This window comes from Oncorhynchus keta, chromosome 16 (assembly GCF_023373465.1).
Source record: "Oncorhynchus keta strain PuntledgeMale-10-30-2019 chromosome 16, Oket_V2, whole genome shotgun sequence".
Lineage (NCBI taxonomy): Eukaryota > Metazoa > Chordata > Actinopteri > Salmoniformes > Salmonidae > Oncorhynchus > Oncorhynchus keta.
In genome coordinates, this window is record NC_068436.1 from 12787243 (window position 1) to 12811922 (window position 24680).

Here is a 24680-nt window from a genome sequence, read left to right on the forward strand (position 1 = left end):
ATGAGCTATAACGACATATCCATAGATAGTACAGTATACAACATTCAGAGCTCAGTTCTGACCCTGTTAGCAGTTTGAATTCAGACCCAAACAGAAGTTTACCTGGTCCTTCAGGAGACCAGTGTAACAGGGAACAACTACCAGCTGTTCCTTACTGAATTTAACTAAGCAAAACAATTTCCTATCCCCCATTTAGTAAGTTTGCTTTGCTCTTGTCTTCTATTTGGTATGCCCCGAGTGCTTGAATACCTTAACTGGGAGGAATTTGCTTCAGCAGAGAGCAGTGGAGCTGCTAGGCTTGTGGCTACAAGCACACAGTTAATTTCATCACATCCGCAAGAGTGATCCAGCTGGGTGTGTGTAGCTATGTGGCTGTGTACTCTTTAGGTTTCTCTCTCCCCTCCCTCCCTCCCTCCCTCGCCCTCTCTCTCATTCTCTCCCTCCCTCCCTCCCTCCCTCGCCCTCTCTCTCATTCTCTCCTCCCTCCCTCCCACCCTCCCTCCCTCCCTCCCTCCCTCGCCCTCTCTCTCATTCTCTCCCTCCCTCCCTCCCTCCCTCCCTCCCTCGCCCTCTCTCTCATTCTCTCCCTCCCTCCCTCCCACCCTCCCTCCCTCCCTGCCTCGCCCTCTCTCTCATTCTCTCCCTCCCCCTCTAGGTGAGTTAAAAGCAGCCCAGAATCAGGAAGTAGGATGCCGTGACAGACATTAGTAGGCAGAAGGAAATGGGCACCACCACCACACAATGTCACTATGTCTGCTGCTGCTCCTGTCCATGGTAACACAAGGACGAGAGGGAGGAGAGGCCACAGGGAAATGACCCCATCGTCGATCATGTTGCTGCTGGCTCTGACAGCCTGCCTGGCTGGGACTGGTAGGTGTGGACTGTGGATAGTAAAGATGATTTGCCCTTACTGCTCATTGGAAACAGAGCTTTCATGGCTTTCTCTACTCTCCTACATTCACCCACTTTCACTACTTGTCTGTTTTCTATTGGTGTCCTTCCTGTTCTTCTTTTTTTTCAGTTTGCCTGATAATGTAATAGTCTGCTGAAATGGGGTTGATATTTGCGGGTGGTGGATGGACACGTTTTATAAATGGTCCTTCTGTAGCACAGTTGGTAGAGCATGGCGCTTGTAACGCCAGGGTAGTGGGTTCGATTCCCGGGACCACCAATACGTAGAATGTATGCACACATGACTGTAAGTCGCTTTGGATAAAAGCATCTGCTAAATGGCATATTTTTTTTTATATAAAGAGATAGTGAAAGCTCTAGGCCTTTTGACTACATGGTATTCTATCCAGTAGGTCTCACACACTGTACCTGAGTAATGGCTGCTGTATGGCTACATGTGCCTTTGAGTGGCTTCACAATGCTTTCTGAAGTTGAATATTTGAATAGCTCTCCGAGAGCTTGTTCATTTCTATTCAAACGGATGTTATTGTCTTTGTACATCTCTGTCACATGTCAGTTGTGAAAGAGGCTGAGTTCACATCCCTTCTTGCAACAGGTAGTTAGTTACGAACGATAACAATCAGCTATAAACACAGTGAAACGTTGATGTTCCTGTTTCATTTCAAAAGACCCCTCTTCAGCAAAAGAACGAGAACATTGTGTTTTGTCATCTGTGTGATACTTCATTTGAGTTGAAAGAGTCATAGAGTCTACTTCTGTATTTGATCACTTGACTGGCTGGTAACCATGGGATACGTCATTTGGAAGGGTCTTTAATGCCAGTATACATGTCTGTGCCTTGCCTTTTGAATCACTGTATCCACATGGCTGGTAACCATGGGATACGTTCATTTGGAAGGGTTTTTAATGCCATGTCCATGTCTCCTCAACACATTCATTTTGAATTACACTGTACACGCCCAAACATTTACAGTAAGATGTGTCTGTGATGCTTCTTGGAATGTCCGGAGTTAACCTACACAAAGAAAGGTGCTGTCTAGAACCTAAAAGGGTTATCAGGCTGTTCCCATAGGAGAACCCTTTGAAGAACCCTTTTTGGTTCCAAGTAGAACACTTTTGGTTCCAGCTACAGAGGGTTCTACATGGACCCCAAAGGGGTACTACCTGTGACCAAAAAGGGTTCTACCTGAAACCAAAAAGGGTTTACCTATGGGGACAGCTGAAGAACCCTTTTGGAACCCTTTTTTGGAGGAGTGTATGATACATAGGCCCATTTAGTTAAACATGTTTAAGGTCACAGCTCTCAACCAGGTACACTACTGACAAGCCCAAACTGATTCACATCCAAAGATCTGATGACTGTTTAAACTCATTTTTCTGGGAAACAGTATCACACTGTCTGACTCAGTGTAGTTTGCACATAGTGGAGTCTTTCGTGGGTTTTCTATGAATCCCCAATATTCTAAATTGCATAAAACTAGGGTGAAGATTTCTTTCCTGGCCAAGTGACCCGGGAAAACTCTTGGCTCTCGCTATACCGTAGGCTTGAGGTCAGGTGGTGTTATAATGAAAAACCCCTGGCCCTATGTTGCTTAACCATGGACTCTTTCATTCATTGCAGTGTTCTGCCAGGGTGATGAGGACACAAGTATTGTTGAAGAAACACAAACAGAAAACGATGCTTGGTTCTCAGGTGAGCTTTAGCTGTTGTCTGCTCCCCCATGTCCATACTCCTCCAACACAACCTGGTGGCAATAGCTCATAACTGTCCCTTTCCAACAGGTTTGGCATTAGTTGTGTTTGTGTTGATACTTTTCTCAATGTCCCCAGTGATCCCAACTGTAAGTGATGCTACCCCTACACCAGACTCATACCTATCATCTGAGAGTCCTTCAGGTGAGATTACACCTGTCTCCATAACACAATTCCATTACCTGATTTCCATCAGAGCCTTGCATGGCAACAACAAAAAGGCCCTCTGGTTTCTCATTTCATTTTATGTCATTTCAGAGGGATATGAGACTGAAGCTGAAGCTGGTTCTGGGTTCAGTCCAGGTGTCAATATAGAAGGTATATTACATCAGTACATCAACACTTTGTGATAACTGCTGATGTAAAAGGGGCTTCATAAAATAAACTTGATTGATTTGATTGATTGATTGAACACAAACAACACAACTGATGTAGTGTTTAAGAAAACCGTGTGTTAGAAACGGTTATTGAGATGGTGAAAATAATTGCAGAAACATTGCAGACAAGCCGGTGTTACATCTATAGCGGTACGATCACCTTCCCACCATGATGGTTCCTCCTCCAGGGGAGGATCATCTCAAATCCTCTGAAGCACCACTGGAGGACAGTCTGAGTCTCACCTTCGTCCTGGTTCCTGTTGTGCTGGTGGTAGTGATAATCGCCATGGTAGTGGGCGTAGTCATAATCAACCGCAGATGGAATCGGAAAGGAAAGAGCAATTCTGGTAAGTCATGAGAACTGTGCTATAGCTGGAAATATGTCCACGTGATGAGAAGTGGCATGACCCCATTCTCATACACCATGACAGATCTGCTTATGACTAGATGTACTGTACAATTCAGTCGTCGTTTTCATTGCATGGGTACTTTACAACACGACGACGTGAAAAACAGCTCTGAGTTGGGGTATGTTTAGCTTTGTGCACACTTATTTAGAATAGTGTGTAGGCCTACAGTTGTGTACTCAACCACAATACAGTATACAATGTATGAGTGGATATTGTTAATGTACTTTGACATGACTTTATTAGATGGTGCACGATGTTGGCTATAATGATGGTTTCCTATTCCAGATAACGTAGAAGAGGATAAATATTTGCATGGTAGCGATGACACAGAAAAAGTACCTATGTAAGTATGAGTTATACAGTGCATTCGGAATGTATTCAGACCCCTTGACTTTTTCCACATTTTGTTAGATTACAGCCTTATTCTAAAATATACAATTATTTCCATCATCAATCTACAATCAATACCACATAATGACAAGGTGCAAACAGGTTTTTAGACATTTTTGCAAAAAAAAAGAAATACCTTATTTACATAAGTATTCAGACCCTTTGCCATGAGACTCGAAGTCGAGCTCAGGTGCATCCTGTTTCCATTAATCATCCTTGAGATGTTTCTACAACTTTATTGGAGTCCACCTGTGGTAAACTCAATTGATTGGACATGATTTGGAAAGGCATTGAAGGTCCACAAGAACACAGCAGAAATAAATGAGGTAACCTGTGCTAATGTGTAGTGAGTTTCACTTACTGCCTAGTACACAAGGGTCCAAAACTGTAAACCTAAAAAAACACTAAATAGATTCTTAAATGGAAGAGGTTTGGATCCACCAAGACTCTTCCTAGAGCTGGCCGCTCGGCCAAACTGAGCGATCAGGGGAAAAGGGCCAATGTCAGGGAGGTGACCAAGAACCCGATAGTCACTCCGACAGAGCTCCATAGTTCCTCTGTGGAGATGGGAGAAGTTTCCAGAAGAACATCCATATCTGCAGCGCTCCACCAACCAGGCCTTTATGGTGGAGTGGCCAGACAGAAGTCACTCCTCAGTAAAAGGCACATGACAACCCATTTGGAGTTTGCCAAACAGTACCTATAGGACTCTCAGACCATAACAAAAAAGGATTCTCTGGTCTGATGAAACCATGATTGAACTCTTTGGCCTGAATGCTAAGTGTCATGTCTGGAGGAGACCTGGCACCATCCCTACGGTGAAGCATGGTGGTGGCAGCATCAAGCTGTGGGAACGTTTTTCAGCGGCAGGGACTGGGAGACTAGTCAGGATCGAGGGAAAGATGAACGGAGCAAAGTACAGAGAGATCCTTGATAAAAACCTGCAGCAGAGTGCTCAGGACCTCAGACTGGGGCAAAGGTTCACCTTCCAACAGGACAATGACCCTAAGTGCACGGACAATGACCCTAAGTGCACGGACAATGACCCTAAGTGCACAGCCAAGACAATGCAGGAGTAGCTTCAGGACAAGTCTGAATGTCCTTGAGTGGCCCAGCCAGAGCCCGGACTTAAACCCGATCGAATATCTCTGGATAGACCTAAAAATCCCCAAATACAGTTGTGCCAAGCTTGTAGCATTATCCCCTAGAAGACTCAAGGCTGTAATCGCTGCCAAAGGTGTTTCAACAAAGTACTGAGTAAAGGGTCTGAATACTGTGATATTTCTTATAAATTTGCAAAGATGTCTAAAAAACAGTTTTTGCTTTGTCGTTATGGGGTATTGTGTGCAGATTGATGAAGGGACAAAACAATTTAATCCATTTTAGAATAAGGCTGTAACATAACAAAATGTGTAAAAAGTCAAGGGGTCTGAATGCTTTCCAAATGCACTGTATCGAGGCTACTGCTGTGCTCTCTATACATTTCAAGTTGCAGGCACTTAAATTCGTATATGGCAGTAAATCTGTTTCCTTGGTATGAATTTGACTCTCGCCTCTGTTTGTTATTTCCTGTTTAGAAAGAAAGACGTTGAGGAGTTTGAAACAGGCGTGTGTATGTGTGTGCTCTGTGTGTGCGTGTGCTCTGTGTGTGTGTGTGTGTGTGTGTGTGCTCTGTGTGTGTGTGTGTGTGTGTGTGTGTGTGTGTGTGTGTGTGTGTGTGTGCTCTGTGTGTGTGTGTCTCTGTGTGTGTGTGTGTGTGTGTGTGTGTGTGTGTGTGTGTGTGTGTGTGTGTGTGTGTGTGTGTGTGTGTGTGTGTGTGTGTGTGTGTGTGTGTGTGTGTCTCTCTCTCTCTCTCTCTCTCTCTGTGTACGTGTGTGTGTGTGTGTGTGTGTGTGTGTGTGTGTGTGTGTGTGTGTGTGTGTGTGTGTGTGTGTGTGTGTGTGTGTGTGTGTGTGTGTGTGTGTGTGTGTGTGCGTTCTTTTCCTCAACAAGTTCACACACACACACACACACACAGAGAGAGAGAGAGAGACACACACACACACACCAGTCTCTCATATCTGACATAAAGTATATAGTCATGTGTGAATCGAAGTGTTTACACATTAGCCTGAGAGCTTATGAAAGAGCATTTCAGCAGAAATATGGCAAAGCTCAAGTTCCTCCTGCTATGACATGACACCCTGTCCCTGGTAACCAGCCTCCACGTGAGAATGTACGGTATGACTAAGGTATCTTTAGTGTAAGAGAAAGACGAACATAAAGGAAATAACCGTCAAAAACGATCTCCTGTCAAAACTTTACACTGCACATGAATGCTCTCTCTCTCTCTTTCTCTAAGCCAATCATGTGTCCATGATGAGCATTGACAGAAAACTATAATCAATGACGAGAGCGCCCTCTTGTGAGAATCAGCAATACTACCACTCAAATGGCCTCGAGTAGAAAATCATGTCTAACTCTATTGGAGGGAAGGACAGTGCTTATTCAAATACGAACAGTTTTGGGTGGAAATCAGTGAAAAACAGCATATTCCTAAGGAGTTTAATTTGAGACCAGTACACCGTGTGAGAAACCCCTCAACTGTTTTGGATTGTCTTTATACCTCAACAGTGGATGTTTGTATCCCCCCTCTACACTCCCTTCATTTTAGTCCCTTTATTTTGTCATTTTTCGAATGTCAAAACAGTAATGTGACGGGCTGACGATGTTGGCTGTTTTCCAGGCCCATGTTTGAGGATGATGTCCCCTCTGTGTTGGAGCTGGAGATGGAAGACCTGGAACAGTGGATGAATAAAGATGGTGAGTCATCTTAAAACCCCCCAAAAGAAAATGTATAGCAGCCCACTAATAATGATCTTTGAAAGTCATGTATAACTGGAACAATCTGAGCTGAGGCTGTATATCTTGTATGTTAGTTGGCAGTGGTCGTCCTTGTTCTCCGAGCATTAGACTACTCTTGGTTCACAATAAGATCTGTCTGTTGTCAACTCTGTTGACTACTCACTCCTGTTTTGTCATTGAAATTTGGACATTTGTAATCACATGCCTTTCCCTGATAAATGCTGCTGTGAAAACAGGTTGGTTGAGTATAACTTTTCTCCAATAGAGGGCGCCATTGTATACTTTATTACTGAACCACTGCAAGTGTGACGATAACGTTCATACGTGGGTGGACAAGACTGGAGTCAATTCCTTTTATATGTGCACTTTAAATATCTAAGTACATACTGATAGGAAAGCTATTTGTAGACTGTAAATGTCCATATTGTTTGGGATTTATACAGGGATATTGTATTCGTCACATGAGTTGTCAATTTGTTTTTTAGGTGGAGTTCGAATGGACTCTGGACAAGGGATCTAACATGAGATCATGGTAAACATACACCTGTTATTTACTAACACTATAGTAGTCAACTCTACTGTACTTTGCTGATTATGTAGCAACGCTGCAGGATAAAATAATGGGCTCTATTCAATCTGCATCACTGAATCGTTACAGATTGCGCGATATACATGTAAAGGTAATTCCCGATTGAGCCGACATAGGCAGCGTTTGCCGTGAACGTAGTCTCCACTAACGCGGAATATTTAATTTACATTTCAATAACGCTTTAACGCTGAATATCTGTCATACGGATTGAATAGAGTCCAAGGTGATGACTGGCGAATGCGTCAGTCACACCCATCAATGCAACTCAGGAACAGGGAGGGAGGACAGACAGCCTGGTGATGACATAATGTGTTGTCCTGATGACATAATAACATGACCTGCTGCTGTTGACGTGGGTTGACCTGTCCTGCTGTTACATGAAACTCAACAGTCTATCATTTGATTAAGAGAAAGGATCTAGGATCAGTTTAGCCTTTTAGATCATAATTAATAAGATGGACATGGATGAGGAGACCTGATCCGAGATCAGCACATGTACTCTGTGACACTTTATAAATACAGGCCTTGGTCAGTGGAGGCTGCTGAGGGGAGGACCGGCTCATAATAATGTCTCCAAGGGAGCAAATGGAATGGCATCAAACACTTGGAAACCACATGTTTGATGCAGTGGTGTAACTTTTGTTTTAGAAGTGGGAGGGACATTTTTTAAATATATATATTTTTTAATCCTGTCGGATAAACACTTCAAACAGCCTACCCAACCTCTTGGAGGCGTCCGTTTTGTATCACATTCCAATGATAAAACGGGGGAACAAAAATGCAATTTCAGAATGTGGGGGGGACATGTCCCCTCTGTCCCCATTGAAAGTTTTGCCCCTTGTTTGATGTATTTGATACCATTCCACTTATTCCGCTCTAGTCATTACTAAGAGCCCGTCCTCCCCAATTAAGGTTCCACCAACCCGCAGGTACGATTAATAAAGCTGCCAGTTGAGGACTTGTTAGGCATCTGTTTCTCAAACTAGCCACTCTAATGTACTTGTCCTCTTGCTCAGTTGTGCACCGGGGCCTCCCACTCGTTTTTCTATTCTGGTTGGAGCCAGTTTGCGCTGTTCTGTGAAGGGAGTAGTACACAGCGTTGTACGAGATCTTCAATTTCTTGGCAATTTCTAGCATGGAATAGCCTTCATTTCTCAGAACAAGAATATACTGACAAGTTTCAGAAGAAAGGTCTTTGTTTCTGGCCATTTTGAGCCTGTAATCGAGCCCACAAATGCTGATGCTCCAGATACTCAACTCGTCTAAAGAAGGCCAGTTTTATTGCTTCTTTAATCAGGACAACAGTTTTCTAACATAATTGCAGAAGGGTTTTCTAGTGATCAATTAGCCTTTTAAAATGATAAACTTGGATTAGCTAACACAATGTGCCATTGGAACACAGGAATGATGGTTGCTGATAATGGGCCTCTGTACACCTATGCAGATATTCCATAAAAAATCTGCAATAGTAATTTACAACATTAACAATGTCTACACTGTATTTCTGATCAATTAGATGTTATTTTAATGGACAAAGAATGTGTTTTTCTTTTAAAAACGAGGACATTTCTAAGTGACCCCAAACTTTTAAACGGTAGTGTACATACTCATCATGTGCAGGTATTGATCCTTAATTTTACTAGGAAAATAAGTTAAGAACAAATTATTATTTACAATGACGGCCAAACACAGATGACGCTGGGACAATTGTGTGCCGCCTTATGGGACTCCCAACCACAGCCAGATGTAATGCAGCCTGGATTCAAACCAGGGATTGCAGTGACCCTTCTTGCACTGAGATGCAGTGTCTTAGACCACTGCGCCACTCGGGAGCCCAATTTAGCAACAGGCATTTCTGTTTTTTTTGTATTTTACCCTGTTTTTCTCCCCAATTTCATGATATCCATTTGCGATCCAATTACAATATTGTCTCATCGCTGCAACTCCATAACAGGCTCGGGAGAGGTGAAGGTCGAGTCATGCATCCTCCGAAACATGATCCGCCAAACCACATTTCTTAACAACCGCCCGCCTAACCCGGAAGCCAGCTGCACCAATTTGTCGGAGGAAACACTACTCAACTGACGACCGAAGTCAGCCTGCAGTCGCCCGGCCCTCCAAAACAGTCATTTCTGTTCCCCCTGCATACCTTGTTTTGATACACACACACACACAAATACAGATACAGAGCGAGACAGAGTCTCACATACTCCAACACATGCTTCTATTATCTCTCTGACACACACACTCACACGCACAGAAATATACACATGACTGCACAAACACATGCCTCACTTACTGACATAAGGGCACACACACACACACACACACACACACACACACACACACACACACACACACACACACACACACACACACACACACACACACACACACACACACACACACACACACACACAGTGACTGCTGAACTCTGTCCCCTAGTCCTCCTCTGTACCCATCGTAACCTTCTAACCCTCTGAAGCAGGAAGAGTCCTGACATCTGTTAGTGATTACCACAGGCATGCATGGAAGTGTGGCGCAACAGGGCGTAGGGATGGCCCCTTGTTCTCTCTCTCAGAAAGGCTGGGAGGGTCAAGGTCCATTAGACTAGCTGTGAGCTCACGTCATTCACACACAGCTTTTTTTCCCCCAGAGTTCTGTGGGTTTGCAGTGTGCCATAAGGGTGGAGGGTCATAGACTACTCTCAGTTAACTGTGTATTGCAGGCCTACTGTAGACCAGTGGAGGCTGGTGGGAGGAGCTATTTGGAGGACGGGCTCATTGTAATGGCTGGAATGTAATAAATGGAACCGTTTAAAACACATCAAACATGGAAACCACATTTTTGACTCCGTTCCATGTATTCCATTCCAGCCATGACAATGAGCCCGTCCTCCTATAGCTCCTCCCACCAGCCTCCACTCCTGTAGACAGCATGCCCTATTGTAGACCTATTGTAAGTACGTAAAAATCAACTGTAAATATCTGTTGTTTCCAATGGGGGATTTATTGACAGTTTGGTGTAGACTAGAGGATCAACATATCAGCTGATTGTGAAATGACATCATTCTCATTCCTTCCCAAGGACCTTTGTGAGTTACATACTGTAGGTTAGAGGGTCTGGTGTGACAACCAAACGAATGTTAAAACATCACGTCACTCCTTCCAATGAAGGATGTTATTCTATTGATTGTATGAACATGTACTGTACTGTAGTCGCATGACCTCTCCCTGTCTGTCTGTCTCCTATAGGCTAGTCTCTAAAGAGTCACGGAGTCAGTCAATTCTCTCTCTCAACCGTCCTCTTGCTGTACTGCCGGTGACAAAGGACATTTCCCCATCGCAGGGAAGGACCTTCTGTTACCCAGCCGCACTGTAGGCTTCTTCTATTCATGTCAATGTCAAAGCAACGTCATCAACCGACCACATTGACAACAACACCTCCACCCCAGGTGACTGCAAAAAACAGCATAAACAAAAGACAAGTAACAATAAATGCACAAGTTAAACTTTTTTAGAACGTAACATCTTAAAATCTGCGCACTCCACCGTCAAATGTACTGTGGTATAGACTCTATGGAGAAACAGTGTGTGGCAATAGTCCTTTCACTATACAGATCCTGATTGTGGTCGGCCTAATACTGAATGATTTTTGCAATGCCATCAACTCAGTACAGTGCCTTTTTAGTCATTGTTTCAAGTTCATCTACACTTTTTATGTGATTGTTTTACTGTCTTTTATATTCAGCTGTCACGCAGTGAGAGAGGAAGGAGTAAAACACAGGAGGTTGGTGGCACCTTTATTGAGGAGGACAGGCTCGGGGTAATGGCTGGAATGGTATCAAATGCATCAGACACTTGGTTTCCATGCGTTTGATGTCATTCCATTCGCTCCGTTCCAGCCATTATTATGAGCTGTCCTCCCTTCAGCAGCCTCCTGTGGAGTAAAACATGTAAAACTATTGCTGAAAGCAGGTGTCGGTAGCCATGTTCTGACACCCAGACAACAATATCAGGACTTGACCTCCAAAGATCCTACAGGCCCCCCCCCCTTTACAACATAAACACATATTCCATGCCCACAGTAAAGCCAGACCCTTATTCCAACGGCCAGCTAACCCAGTCCCATGATAGATATGATGGCTCTAACCCAGTCCCATGATAGATATGATGGCTCTAACCCAGTCCAATGATAGAGATGATGGCTCTAACCCAGTCCCATGATAGATATGATGGCTCTAACCCAGTCCCATGATAGATATGATGGCTCTAACCCAGTCCCATGATAGATATGATGGCTCTAACCCAGTCCCATGATAGATATGATGGCTCTAACCCAGTCCCATGATAGATATGATGGCTCTAACCCAGTCCCATGATAGATATGATGGCTCTAACCCAGTCCCATGATAGAGATGATGGCTCTAACCCAGTCCCATGATAGATATGATGGCTCTAACCCAGTCCCATGATAGATATGATGGCTCTAACCCAGTCCCATGATAGATATGATGACTCTAACCCAGTCCCATGATAGATATGATGGCTCTAACCCAGTCCCATGATAGATATGATGGCTCTAACCCAGTCCCATTATAGAGATGATGGCTCTAACCCAGTCCCATGATAGATATGATGGCTCTAACCCAGTCCCATGATAGATATGATGGCTCTAACCCAGTCCCATGATAGAGATGATGGCTCTAACCCAGTCCCATGATAGATATGATGGCTCTAAGCAGACTGGCTAGTGTCTCCTCCTCTGTCCCTTCTGGTTGTAGTATACAGACTGCACGTGGATCTCTCTCTCTCTGTCCCTCTCTCTCTCTCTGTCTCTCTTTCACTCTCTCTTTCTCTGTCTCTCTCTCTGTCTCTTTGTCTCGCTCTGTCTCTCTCTCTGTCCGTCTCTCTCTCTTTCACTCTCTCTCTCTATATATCTCTCTCTGTCTCTCTTTGTCTCTCAATTCAATTCAAGGGCTTTATTGGCATGGGAAACATGTGTTAACATTGCCAAAGCAAGTGAGGTAGATAATATAGAAATTTAATATATAAAGTGAAATAAACAATAAAAAATAACAGTAAACATTACACATACAGAAGTTTCAAAACAATAAAGACATTACAAATGTCATATTATATATGTATATAGTCTCTCTCTGTCTCTCTCTCTCTCACAAACTCCGACTCTAATTGCTAAACCCTGCCTATTGTTTTATGCATGAGATAACTGAGAACTGCTGGTACACTGCTTTGCTTTGGTTCATGCGCATCACACAATGCTAAAGCTGTTTAGAATTCAAGAGCGATTAGGGAAGGTAATTTCTGAGATAGTCTGTGAGATATTTTCACAGAGTGCAAAATTCAGTTGGGTTGTTGTATACAGTGACTGTCTTGTGATGTTTTGTTTTCCCTGATTTTCTTTGAGAAACAGTATTTCACAATTACTGTCATTCCTTCCTAAGCATGTCATTCCTTTTGATGGTACACTGTCTTTCATTGGTTGAATATGTTTTTCCTCCAATGATAGTGGTGTTGTTGATATGCAATCTGAATCTACAAATTCTCGTCACATCGGTGTATAAATGTTTTGCTCAGCTCTACATGGCAGTCAGTATTTTGCAGTAACTTTCATTGTAAATATGTTGAAGATTTTTTTTTTTTTACTCGCGTGTATATTTTTTAAATGTGTAAATTGTGCTTGATTTTATGCAAATATTGATATTTGCTTATGGTCATTGGAGTGAATTTGGTCCCTCAATCTCTGTTAGGTCCTCATACTTGTCAGTAATCCAAGTGTTACAGCAGTAGTTATTGTAATAAAGAGTAATCATTTCAACAAGGAACCAACTGTCCGGCCAATACATTTTCATATTTGTAAATCATCAATAAATCTGTGACGCGCTATTTTGTTTGTGTGCGCGTGCCTATTAATGTGAGCCACTTTGTCTGTCCCTGTATGCGTCACAGGAGGTTGGTGGCACCTTAATTGGGGAGGACGGACTCGTGGTAATGGCTGGAGTGGAATAGGTGTAACACTATCAAACACATGAAACACATGGTTTCCAAGTGCTTTATGCCAGTCCATGTGCTCCGTTCCAGCCATTATTATGAGCCGTTCTCCCCTCAGCAGCCTCCACTGGTGTGCGTGTGTGGTAGAGCCAGAAACTCATCCCCCATCCCCCTCTCTCTACCCTCTCTTCCCTCCATATACCTGATGGACATTCATTGGATGGTAATGGAATTCATATTAGAGGAGGCTGGCGAAGAGCAGCAAGGACAGACATCCTGGAAAGCAATGCATATCAATAAGGACTAAAAGGCAGGAGAAATGGACTCGCTATTCTCCCTCCTCTCGCTCTCTCTCTCTCTCGTTACATCATTACCAATGTGCTGTCTGAAACTCCAGCTCAAGGTCTCCCACCAGTGTTTCTGCTTTTCACCTGGACAGTTACAGTGCCAGTATATGGCATATAAACATGTTTTTATCTCTTTAGATCATTGAAACATCATTTTTGATGAGTGTCTGGAGGAGACCTTTAAAAGTCATTTAAGAAGTCTATAAATCTACTTTATAAATATGTCTTGAGTGAAGGAGGTTGGGGAGGGGGAGGGGGGGGGCAGGACAGAGACGTAGGTTAATATGTCTCCTCCATATTTTTTCAATATAAATGAAATAAAATAAACATTTTTTTTATCTGGCTTGTCAGATATATCTGATACAGTTTGGGCTCCTGAGTGGTGCAGCGGTCTAGTATACTATATCTCTGTGAAAGAGACGTCACTACAATCCCTGGTTCGAGTCCAGGCTTTATCACATCCAGCCGTGATTGGGAGTCCCATAGGGTGGCATAGACTTGGCCCAGCGTCGTCCGGGGTAGGCCGTCATTGTAAATAAGAATTTGTTCTTAACTAACTTGCCTAGTTAAATACATAAATAAACATCTAGTTGATATAGCACTGCATGTATTGGTACTCCACTGCACAGCCCAGGGAAAGTGTGCCCCTAAACACGGACCTAATATTACTTTACCTGATTCTGAACTTACTGTAATTGTTAACAGTTTGAAATGCAAAACTGATCACAGATGAGCTAATAACTATTATACTACCACACATTAGTGGTATTTGGCCTCAGACTGCGTCATATATAAACTTCATGACAGCGGTGTATGGTAGTTGACCTCAGACTGCTTCATATGTAACCTTCATGACAGCAGTGTATGGTAGTTGACCTCAGACTGATTCATATGTAACCTTCATGACAGCAGTGTATGGAAGTTGACCTCAGACTGCTTCATATGTAACCTTCATGACAGCAGTGTATGGAAGTTGACCTCAGACTGCTTCATATGTAACCTTCATGACAGCAGTGTATGGAAGTTGACCTCAGACTGCTTCATATGTAACCTTCATGACAGCAGTGTATGGTAGTTGACCTCAGACTGCTTCATATGTAACCTTCATGACAGCAGTGTATGGAAGTTGACCTCAGACTGCGTCATATGTAACCTTCATGACAGCAGTGTATGGTAGTTGACCTCAGACTGCTTCATATGTAACCTTCATGACAGCAGTGTATGGAAGTTGACCTGACAGCAGTGTATGGTAGTTGACTGATTCATATGTAACCTTCATGACAGCAGTGTATGGACCTCAGACTGCTTCATGTAACCTTCATGACAGCAGTGTATGGTAGTTGACCTCAGACTGCTTCATATGTAACCTTCATGACAGCAGTGTATGGTAGTTGACCTCAGACTGATTCATATGTAACCTTCATGACAGCAGTGTATGGAAGTTGACCTCAGACTGCTTCATATGTAACCTTCATGACAGCAGTGTATGGAAGTTGACCTCAGACTGATTCATACATAACCTTCATGACAGCAGTGTATGGTAGTTGACCTCAGACTGCGTCATATGTAACCTTCATGACAGCAGTGTATGGAAGTTGACCTCAGACTGTCATATATAACCTTCATGACAGCAGTGTATGGAAGTTGACCTCAGACTGCGTCATATGTAACCTTCATGACAGCAGTGTATGGTAGTTGACCTCAGACTGATTCATATGTAACCTTCATGACAGCAGTGTATGGAAGTTGACCTCAGACTGATTCATATATAACCTTCATGACAGCAGTGTATGGTAGTTGACCTCAGACTGCTTCATATGTAACCTTCATGACAGCAGTGTATGGTAGTTGACCTCAGACTGCTTCATATGTAACCTTCATGACAGCAGTGTATGGAAGTTGACCTCAGACTGCGTCATATATAACCTTCATGACAGCAGTGTATGGTAGTTGACCTCAGACTGATTCATATGTAACCTTCATGACAGCAGTGTATGGAAGTTGACCTCAGACTGCTTCATATGTAACCTTCATGACAGCAGTGTATGGAAGTTGACCTCAGACTGATTCATATGTAACCTTCATGACAGCAGTGTATGGAAGTTGACCTCAGACTGCTTCATATGTAACCTTCATGACAGCAGTGTATGGAAGTTGACCTCAGACTGATTCATATGTAACCTTCATGACAGCAGTGTATGGAAGTTGACCTCAGACTGCGTTCATATGTAACCTTCATGACAGCAGTGTATGGAAGTTGACCTCAGACTGCGTCATATGTAACCTTCATGACAGCAGTGTATGGAAGTTGACCTCAGACTGCTTCATATGTAACCTTCATGACAGCAGTGTATGGTAGTTGACCTCAGACTGATTCATATGTAACCTTCATGACAGCAGTGTATGGAAGTTGACCTCAGACTGATTCATATGTAACCTTCATGACAGCAGTGTATGGAAGTTGACCTCAGACTGATTCATATGTAACCTTCATGACAGCAGTGTATGGAAGTTGACCTCAGACTGCGTCATATGTAACCTTCATGACAGCAGTGTATGGAAGTTGACCTCAGACTGCGTCATATGTAACCTTCATGACAGCAGTGTATGGAAGTTGACCTCAGACTGATTCATATGTAACCTTCATGACAGCAGTGTATGGTAGTTGACCTCAGACTGATTCATATGTAACCTTCATGACAGCAGTGTATGGAAGTTGACCTCAGACTGATTCATATGTAACCTTCATGACAGCAGTGTATGGAAGTTGACCTCAGACTGATTCATACATAACCTTCATGACAGCAGTGTATGGTAGTTGACCTCAGACTGCGTCATATGTAACCTTCATGACAGCAGTGTATGGAAGTTGACCTCAGACTGCGTCATATATAACCTTCATGACAGCAGTGTATGGAAGTTGACCTCAGACTGCGTCATATATAACCTTCATGACAGCGGTGTATGGAAGTTGGCCTCAGACGGCTTCATATGTAACCTTCATGACAGCAGTGTATGGAAGTTGACCTCAGACTGATTCATATGTAACCTTCATGACAGCAGTGTATGGTAGTTGACCTCAGACTGCTTCATATGTAACCTTCATGACAGCAGTGTATGGTAGTTGACCTCAGACTGCTTCATATGTAACCTTCATGACAGCAGTGTATGGAAGTTGACCTCAGACTGCGTCATATATAACCTTCATGACAGCAGTGTATGGTAGTTGACCTCAGACTGATTCATATGTAACCTTCATGACAGCAGTGTATGGAAGTTGACCTCAGACTGCTTCATATGTAACCTTCATGACAGCAGTGTATGGAAGTTGACCTCAGACTGCTTCATATGTAACCTTCATGACAGCAGTGTATGGAAGTTGACCTCAGACTGCTTCATATGTAACCTTCATGACAGCAGTGTATGGAAGTTGACCTCAGACTGATTCATATGTAACCTTCATGACAGCAGTGTATGGAAGTTGACCTCAGACTGCGTCATATGTAACCTTCATGACAGCAGTGTATGGAAGTTGACCTCAGACTGCGTCATATGTAACCTTCATGACAGCAGTGTATGGAAGTTGACCTCAGACTGCTTCATATGTAACCTTCATGACAGCAGTGTATGGTAGTTGACCTCAGACTGATTCATATGTAACCTTCATGACAGCAGTGTATGGTAGTTGACCTCAGACTGATTCATATGTAACCTTCATGACAGCAGTGTATGGAAGTTGACCTCAGACTGCTTCATATGTAACCTTCATGACAGCAGTGTATGGAAGTTGACCTCAGACTGATTCATATGTAACCTTCATGACAGCAGTGTATGGAAGTTGACCTCAGACTGATTCATATGTAACCTTCATGACAGCAGTGTATGGTAGTTGACCTCAGACTGATTCATATGTAACCTTCATGACAGCAGTGTATGGAAGTTGACCTCAGACTGATTCATATGTAACCTTCATGACAGCAGTGTATGGTAGTTGACCTCAGACTGATTCATATGTAACCTTCATGACAGCAGTGTATGGAAGTTGACCTCAGACTGATTCATACATAACCTTCATGACAGCAGTGTATGGTAGTTGACCTCAGACTGCGTCATATATAACCTTCATGACAGCAGTGTATGGAAGTTGACCTCAGACTGCGTCATATATAACCTTCATGACAGCGGTGTATGGAAGTTGACCTCAGACTGCGTCATATGTAACCTTCATGACAGCGGTGTATGGAAGTTGGCCTCAGACGGCTTCATATGTAACCTTCATGACAGCAGTGTATGGAAGTTGACCTCAGACTGATTCATATGTAACCTTCATGACAGCAGTGTATGGTAGTTGACCTCAGACTGCTTCATATATAACCTTCATGACAGCGGTGTATGGAAGTTGGCCTCAGACGGCTTCATATGTAACCTTCATGACAGCAGTGTATGGAAGTTGACCTCAGACTGATTCATATGTAACCTTCATGACAGCAGTGTATGGTAGTTGACCTCAGACTGCTTCATATGTAACCTTCATGACAGCAGTGTATGGTAGTTGACCTCAGACTGCTTCATATGTAACCTTCATGACAGCAGTGTATGGAAGTTGACCTCAGACTGCGTCATATATAACCTTCATGACAGCAGTGTATGGAAGTTGACCTCAGACTGCGTCATATATAAACTTCTTGACAGCCTGCAGTGTATGGAAGTTGGCCTCAGACTGGCTTCATATGTAACCTTCATGACAGCAGTGTATGGAAGTTGACCTCAGACTGATTCATATGTAACCTTCATGACAGCAGTGTATGGAAGTTGGCCTCAGACTGCTTCATATGTAACCTTCATGACAGCAGTGTATGGAAGTTGACCTCAGACTGATTCATATGTAACCTTCATGACAGCAGTTTATGGAAGTTGACCTCAGACTGATTCATATGTAACCTTCATGACAGCAGTGTATGGTAGTTGACCTCAGACTGCTTCATATGTAACCTTCATGACAGCAGTGTATGGTAGTTGACCTCAGACTGATTCATATGTAACCTTCATGACAGCAGTGTATGGAAGTTGACCTCAGACTGCTTCATATGTAACCTTCATGACAGCAGTGTATGGAAGTTGACCTCAGACTGCTTCATATGTAACCTTCATGACAGCAGTGTATGGAAGTTGACCTCAGACTGCTTCATATGTAACCTTCATGACAGCAGTGTATGGAAGTTGACCTCAGACTGATTCATATGTAACCTTCATGACAGCAGTGTATGGTAGTTGACCTCAGACTGATTCATATGTAACCTTCATGACAGCAGTGTATGGTAGTTGACCTCAGACTGATTCATATGTATCCTTCATGACAGCAGTGTATGGAAGTTGACCTCAGACTGCTTCATATGTAACCTTCATGACAGCAGTGTATGGAAGTTGACCTCAGACTGATTCATATGTAACCTTCATGACAGCAGTGTATGGTAGTTGACCTCAGACTGATTCATATGTAACCTTCATGACAGCAGTGTATGGAAGTTGACCTCAGACTGATTCATACATAACCTTCATGACAGCAGTGTATGGTAGTTGACCTCAGACTGCGTCATATATAACCTTCATGACAGCAGTGTATGGAAGTTGACCTCAGACTGCGTCATATATAACCTTCATGACAGCGGTGTATGGAAGTTGACCTCAGACTGCGTCATATGTAACCTTCATGACAGCGGTGTATGGAAGTTGGCCTCAGACGGCTTCATATGTAACCTTCATGACAGCAGTGTATGGAAGTTGACCTCAGACTGATTCATATGTAACCTTCATGACAGCAGTGTATGGTAGTTGACCTCAGACTGCTTCATATATAACCTTCATGACAGCGGTGTATGGAAGTTGGCCTCAGACGGCTTCATATGTAACCTTCATGACAGCAGTGTATGGAAGTTGACCTCAGACTGATTCATATGTAACCTTCATGACAGCAGTGTATGGTAGTTGACCTCAGACTGCTTCATATGTAACCTTCATGACAGCAGTGTATGGTAGTTGACCTCAGACTGCTTCATATGTAACCTTCATGACAGCAGTGTATGGAAGTTGACCTCAGACTGCGTCATATATAACCTTCATGACAGCAGTGTATGGAAGTTGACCTCAGACTGCGTCATATATAAACTTCATGACAGCCTGCAGTGTATGGAAGTTGGCCTCAGACGGCTTCATATGTAACCTTCATGACAGCAGTGTATGGAAGTTGACCTCAGACTGATTCATATGTAACCTTCATGACAGCAGTGTATGGAAGTTGGCCTCAGACTGCTTCATATGTAACCTTCATGACAGCAGTGTATGGAAGTTGACCTCAGACTGATTCATATGTAACCTTCATGACAGCAGTTTATGGAAGTTGACCTCAGACTGATTCATATGTAACCTTCATGACAGCAGTGTATGGTAGTTGACCTCAGACTGCTTCATATGTAACCTTCATGACAGCAGTGTATGGTAGTTGACCTCAGACTGATTCATATGTAACCTTCATGACAGCAGTGTATGGAAGTTGACCTCAGACTGCTTCATATGTAACCTTCATGACAGCAGTGTATGGAAGTTGACCTCAGACTGCTTCATATGTAACCTTCATGACAGCAGTGTATGGAAGTTGACCTCAGACTGCTTCATATGTAACCTTCATGACAGCAGTGTATGGAAGTTGACCTCAGACTGATTCATATGTAACCTTCATGACAGCAGTGTATGGTAGTTGACCTCAGACTGATTCATATGTAACCTTCATGACAGCGGTGTATGGAAGTTGACCTCAGACTGATTCATATGTAACCTTCATGACAGCGGTGTATGGAAGTTGACCTCAGACTGCTTCATATGTAACCTTCATGACAGCAGTGTATGGAAGTTGACCTCAGACTGCTTCATATGTAACCTTCATGACAGCAGTGTATGGTAGTTGACCTCAGACTGCTTCATATGTAACCTTCATGACAGCAGTGTATGGTAGTTGACCTCAGACTGCGTCATATGTAACCTTCATGACAGCAGTGTATGGAAGTTGACCTCAGACTGCGTCATATGTAACCTTCATGACAGCAGTGTATGGTAGTTGACCTCAGACTGCTTCATATGTAACCTTCATGACAGCAGTGTATGGTAGTTGACCTCAGACTGATTCATATGTAACCTTCATGACAGCAGTGTATGGAAGTTGACCTCAGACTGCTTCATATGTAACCTTCATGACAGCAGTGTATGGAAGTTGGCCTCAGACTGCTTCATATATAACCTTCATGACAGCAGTGTATGGAAGTTGGCCTCAGACGGCTTCATATGTAACCTTCATGACAGCGGTGTATGGTAGTTGACCTCAGACTGATTCATATGTATCCTTCATGACAGCGGTGTATGGAAGTTGACCTCAGACGGCTTCATATGTAACCTTCATGACAGCAGTGTATGGAAGTTGATCTCAGACTGATTCATATGTAACCTTCATGACAGCAGTGTATGGTAGTTGACCTCAGACTGCTTCATATGTAACCTTCATGACAGCAGTGTATGGAAGTTGACCTCAGACTGCGTCATATATAACCTTCATGACAGCAGTGTATGGAAGTTGACCTCAGACTGCGTCATATATAAACTTCATGACAGCCTGCAGTGTATGGAAGTTGGCCTCAGACGGCTTCATATGTAACCTTCATGACAGCAGTGTATGGAAGTTGGCCTCAGACGGCTTCATATGTAACCTTCATGACAGCAGTGTATGGAAGTTGACCTCAGACTGCTTCATATGTAACCTTCATGACAGCAGTGTATGGAAGTTGACCTCAGACTGCTTCATATGTAACCTTCATGACAGCAGTGTATGGAAGTTGACCTCAGACTGATTCATATGTAACCTTCATGACAGCAGTGTATGGAAGTTGACCTCAGACTGATTCATATGTAACCTTCATGACAGCAGTGTATGGAAGTTGACCTCAGACTGATTCATATATAAACTTCATGACAGCAGTGTATGGTAGTTGACCTCAGACTGATTCATATGTAACCTTCATGACAGCAGTGTATGGTAGTTGACCTCAGACTGATTCATATGTAACCTTCATGACAGCCTGCAGTGTATGGAAGTTGACCTCAGACTGCTTCATATGTAACCTTCATGACAGCAGTGTATGGAAGTTGACCTCAGACTGCTTCATATGTAACCTTCATGACAGCAGTGTATGGAAGTTGACCTCAGACTGCTTCATATGTAACCTTCATGACAGCAGTGTATGGAAGTTGACCTCAGACTGATTCATATGTAACCTTCATGACAGCAGTGTATGGTAGTTGACCTCAGACTGATTCATATGTAACCTTCATGACAGCAGTGTATGGAAGTTGACCTCAGACTGATTCATATGTAACCTTCATGACAGCAGTGTATGGAAGTTGACCTCAGACTGATTCATATGTAACCTTCATGACAGCAGTGTATGGTAGTTGACCTCAGACTGATTCATATGTAACCTTCATGACAGCAGTGTATGTGAAAATATGGGCATTTCCAGGGCTGTGAGCATTGTTCTCACAGTCAGAGCTAGATTCTGGTTGCACAGGTTTGTGTCGTGTCTTTGTACGTAGCAGAAAGGGACACTCAAACAAGGTGATCTGACACAACCTAAACATGACCTAAGCCTAATGTTGACGCTCACTGATATCAGACAAAGGCAACTTAAAATAAACAGATGAGATAATCCAAAGAGATAGGAGACGAGCCAAGATGACAAGACAACTTATTGTGCGTGTGAAAAATAGAAGACAAGATGATTAGCTAGAAGAGTTCTTCTGAGAATTGGGTCAACTTGCAAATAACTTTTCTTCATACAAACAATACAGTATCTATTCATGGGAAACTAATAAGTGAATCTACAGACTGATGAATGACGATACATCCCACTGAGATCAATACATTCATCAAGTCAGCCTTCTGTTTCGTCCGTGTTCATTCTGCTCTGCCAGAGCATAAAAATATGTTTATCTGAAATCCCATGAAATCTGTGATATCAACACTGTACATTCAATTCAAATGCCATACCAGGTTTCTGTTTCTCTCTCTGTGATCACTATCCTCAGTCTGTTCTGCCCTGTACTGGATCCATGGTTTACTGTAGTGCACTGTATCATTATCTGGCCTGAGCCATTGTTACTGTCACCTCTAATCAATTCTCCCTCTCAGCCACACAGTCAGCCATGTTGTCCTTTTCCAGAGAGGCTGCGGTGTTCTGAGGCGACCTCTTTCTCATCTCTTCATCTTTCTGTTTGTGTGTGGCTTATCTATGCTACCTACTACACTGAACCAGTGGGCAGAGGGTAATCACACACAGCCACAGTACACACTGTGTGTGTGTGTGTGTGTGTGTGTGTGTGTGTGTGTGTGTGTGTGTGTGTGTGTGAAACAGAGAAAGTGTGTGTGTGGTATCATCCTCTATGATAGTGACACACTTTGCCTCCAGGCCTAGTCCCTCTTGACGAGTTGTGTCCGGCGAGAAGAGAAAGGCCCCCTTCCTTCCCGCACTCATCATCAAAGATATGAGATCTCACACTGCACTATGCTGTTGCTGTGTGTGGCACAACACGCCTGATGAGCAACACATGATCCTTTCCCGGCAATACTGGGTTAACCCTTTCATTCACAGCAAGAAACCCTGATGCAGCCAACTGAGCTATATTCTTCCTCTGTGAGCTCATTTGACTACTGCACAGGGAAAGGCCTATACAAACAATACCGATGTCATCTTCCCTATTGTACAGAGTAAGAGCTGTGTTTCCCTATGGTCATGTTGGCAGTTGTAAGGGCATGACCTCAGAGTAATGGTTTAATCTAGTCAAAACAGAGCAAAGAAGTTTCCTGATTGTGGGAAAGCTTTGTATTATTATGATGAAACCCACTTTCCATCCATCATTACACAGACTAGCCACATGACCACCATCCAACCTAGTGGTCAGTAGACAACAGCAGTGCGACCCTCTATTTCTCAACACAACACAGCAGCCCATCAATGGACATTGGGTGTGTGTCAAACTATGAACTCTGCGGGCCTGGAAATACCTCGGCACAAGTCGAGACTCAGTTCAGACTTTGTGAGCGAGATGAAAGACATCTGGGATTTGTCATTGGTCTTTAAAAAACATATGATGCAAATAGAATGGGAAGCCTTGTCTATATCTGAGAGCGGAGTTATGATTTGTAAGAAAAAGGCACAATGAGAATGCACAGGCCAGGCCCAATTCCAGTGAGTGTCTTAACAGCCAAACGTGGCTGAACACTCTCCAGCAGCACTGGTCTGGACGCTAGTGGTGGAGCAGTCATAGAAACAGATGGAAGCCATTTGTTGTGTTTTTTTCCCCTCTGTAGCTGTGGTCTGGACAGCCTAGCCTAGGCTCCATGTTAATCGGAGTAATGTGTGCAGTTATGTGAGGAATATCGCGGTGTAAATTGAGAATCGTCACAGCAATAAGCTGTCCTGTTGTGTCCCTGTCCAGAGGTTTAACATACAGAGCTGACATTCTGTCATTGATGGATTCCTGCCGTATTCTAAATGTTCTATGGAGCCTGGGTCTGAGACATATGTTCTATGGAGCCTGGGTCTGAGACATATGTTCTATGGAGCCTGGGTCTGAGACATATGTTCTATGGAGCCTGTGTCTGTCCCGAGACAAGAGACATATAGGATGTTAATGTTATTCATTTCCCCTCATATTCCGCAACTCTATGTTGCCCGATGCGATGTGGCCTAAACATATAACTCCAACAAAGCCTTTTGTATTTCAATGTGAAAACTAATATGACCATACTGATTCCTCTGACTTTGTCTGGATACTCAAATAAACCCAATGTACTATTAGAATAGGAAGACAGACAAGTCAGAGGGACTTTTCAATTTCCACACAAGGATTCCCTGCGTGTGGAGGTTTCAACTTGCCAGGCTGCTCTGCTATCCACAGAGGCTTTTAGTTTATTTGCGTCTGCCTGGCCTGGAAAAGCTCTCCCT

At 43.2% G+C, this 24680-nt stretch overlaps 1 protein-coding gene across 2 annotated transcripts; it reads left to right on the plus strand.

Annotated features, from left to right (window-relative positions):
• Positions 1 to 668: 668 nt before the first annotated feature.
• Positions 669 to 13180, plus strand: LOC118370720 (transmembrane protein 154-like). Of its 2 annotated transcripts, none has more exons than XM_035755809.2 (9): positions 669 to 870; positions 2534 to 2605; positions 2743 to 2808; positions 2923 to 2982; positions 3230 to 3388; positions 3737 to 3794; positions 6567 to 6643; positions 7171 to 7217; positions 9229 to 10522. In XM_035755809.2, exons 1-8 carry the CDS (start codon positions 750 to 752, stop codon positions 7203 to 7205), a joined length of 648 nt encoding a protein of 215 aa, XP_035611702.1. In that variant the 5' UTR covers positions 669 to 749; the 3' UTR covers positions 7206 to 7217; positions 9229 to 10522. The 2 variants fall into 2 exon arrangements, with proteins under 2 accessions (XP_035611702.1, XP_035611701.1); XM_035755808.2 differs by lacking the exon at positions 9229 to 10522 and adding an exon at positions 10529 to 13180 and having other exon boundaries at positions 671 to 870.
• The last annotated feature ends 11500 nt before the right edge of the window (positions 13181 to 24680 follow it).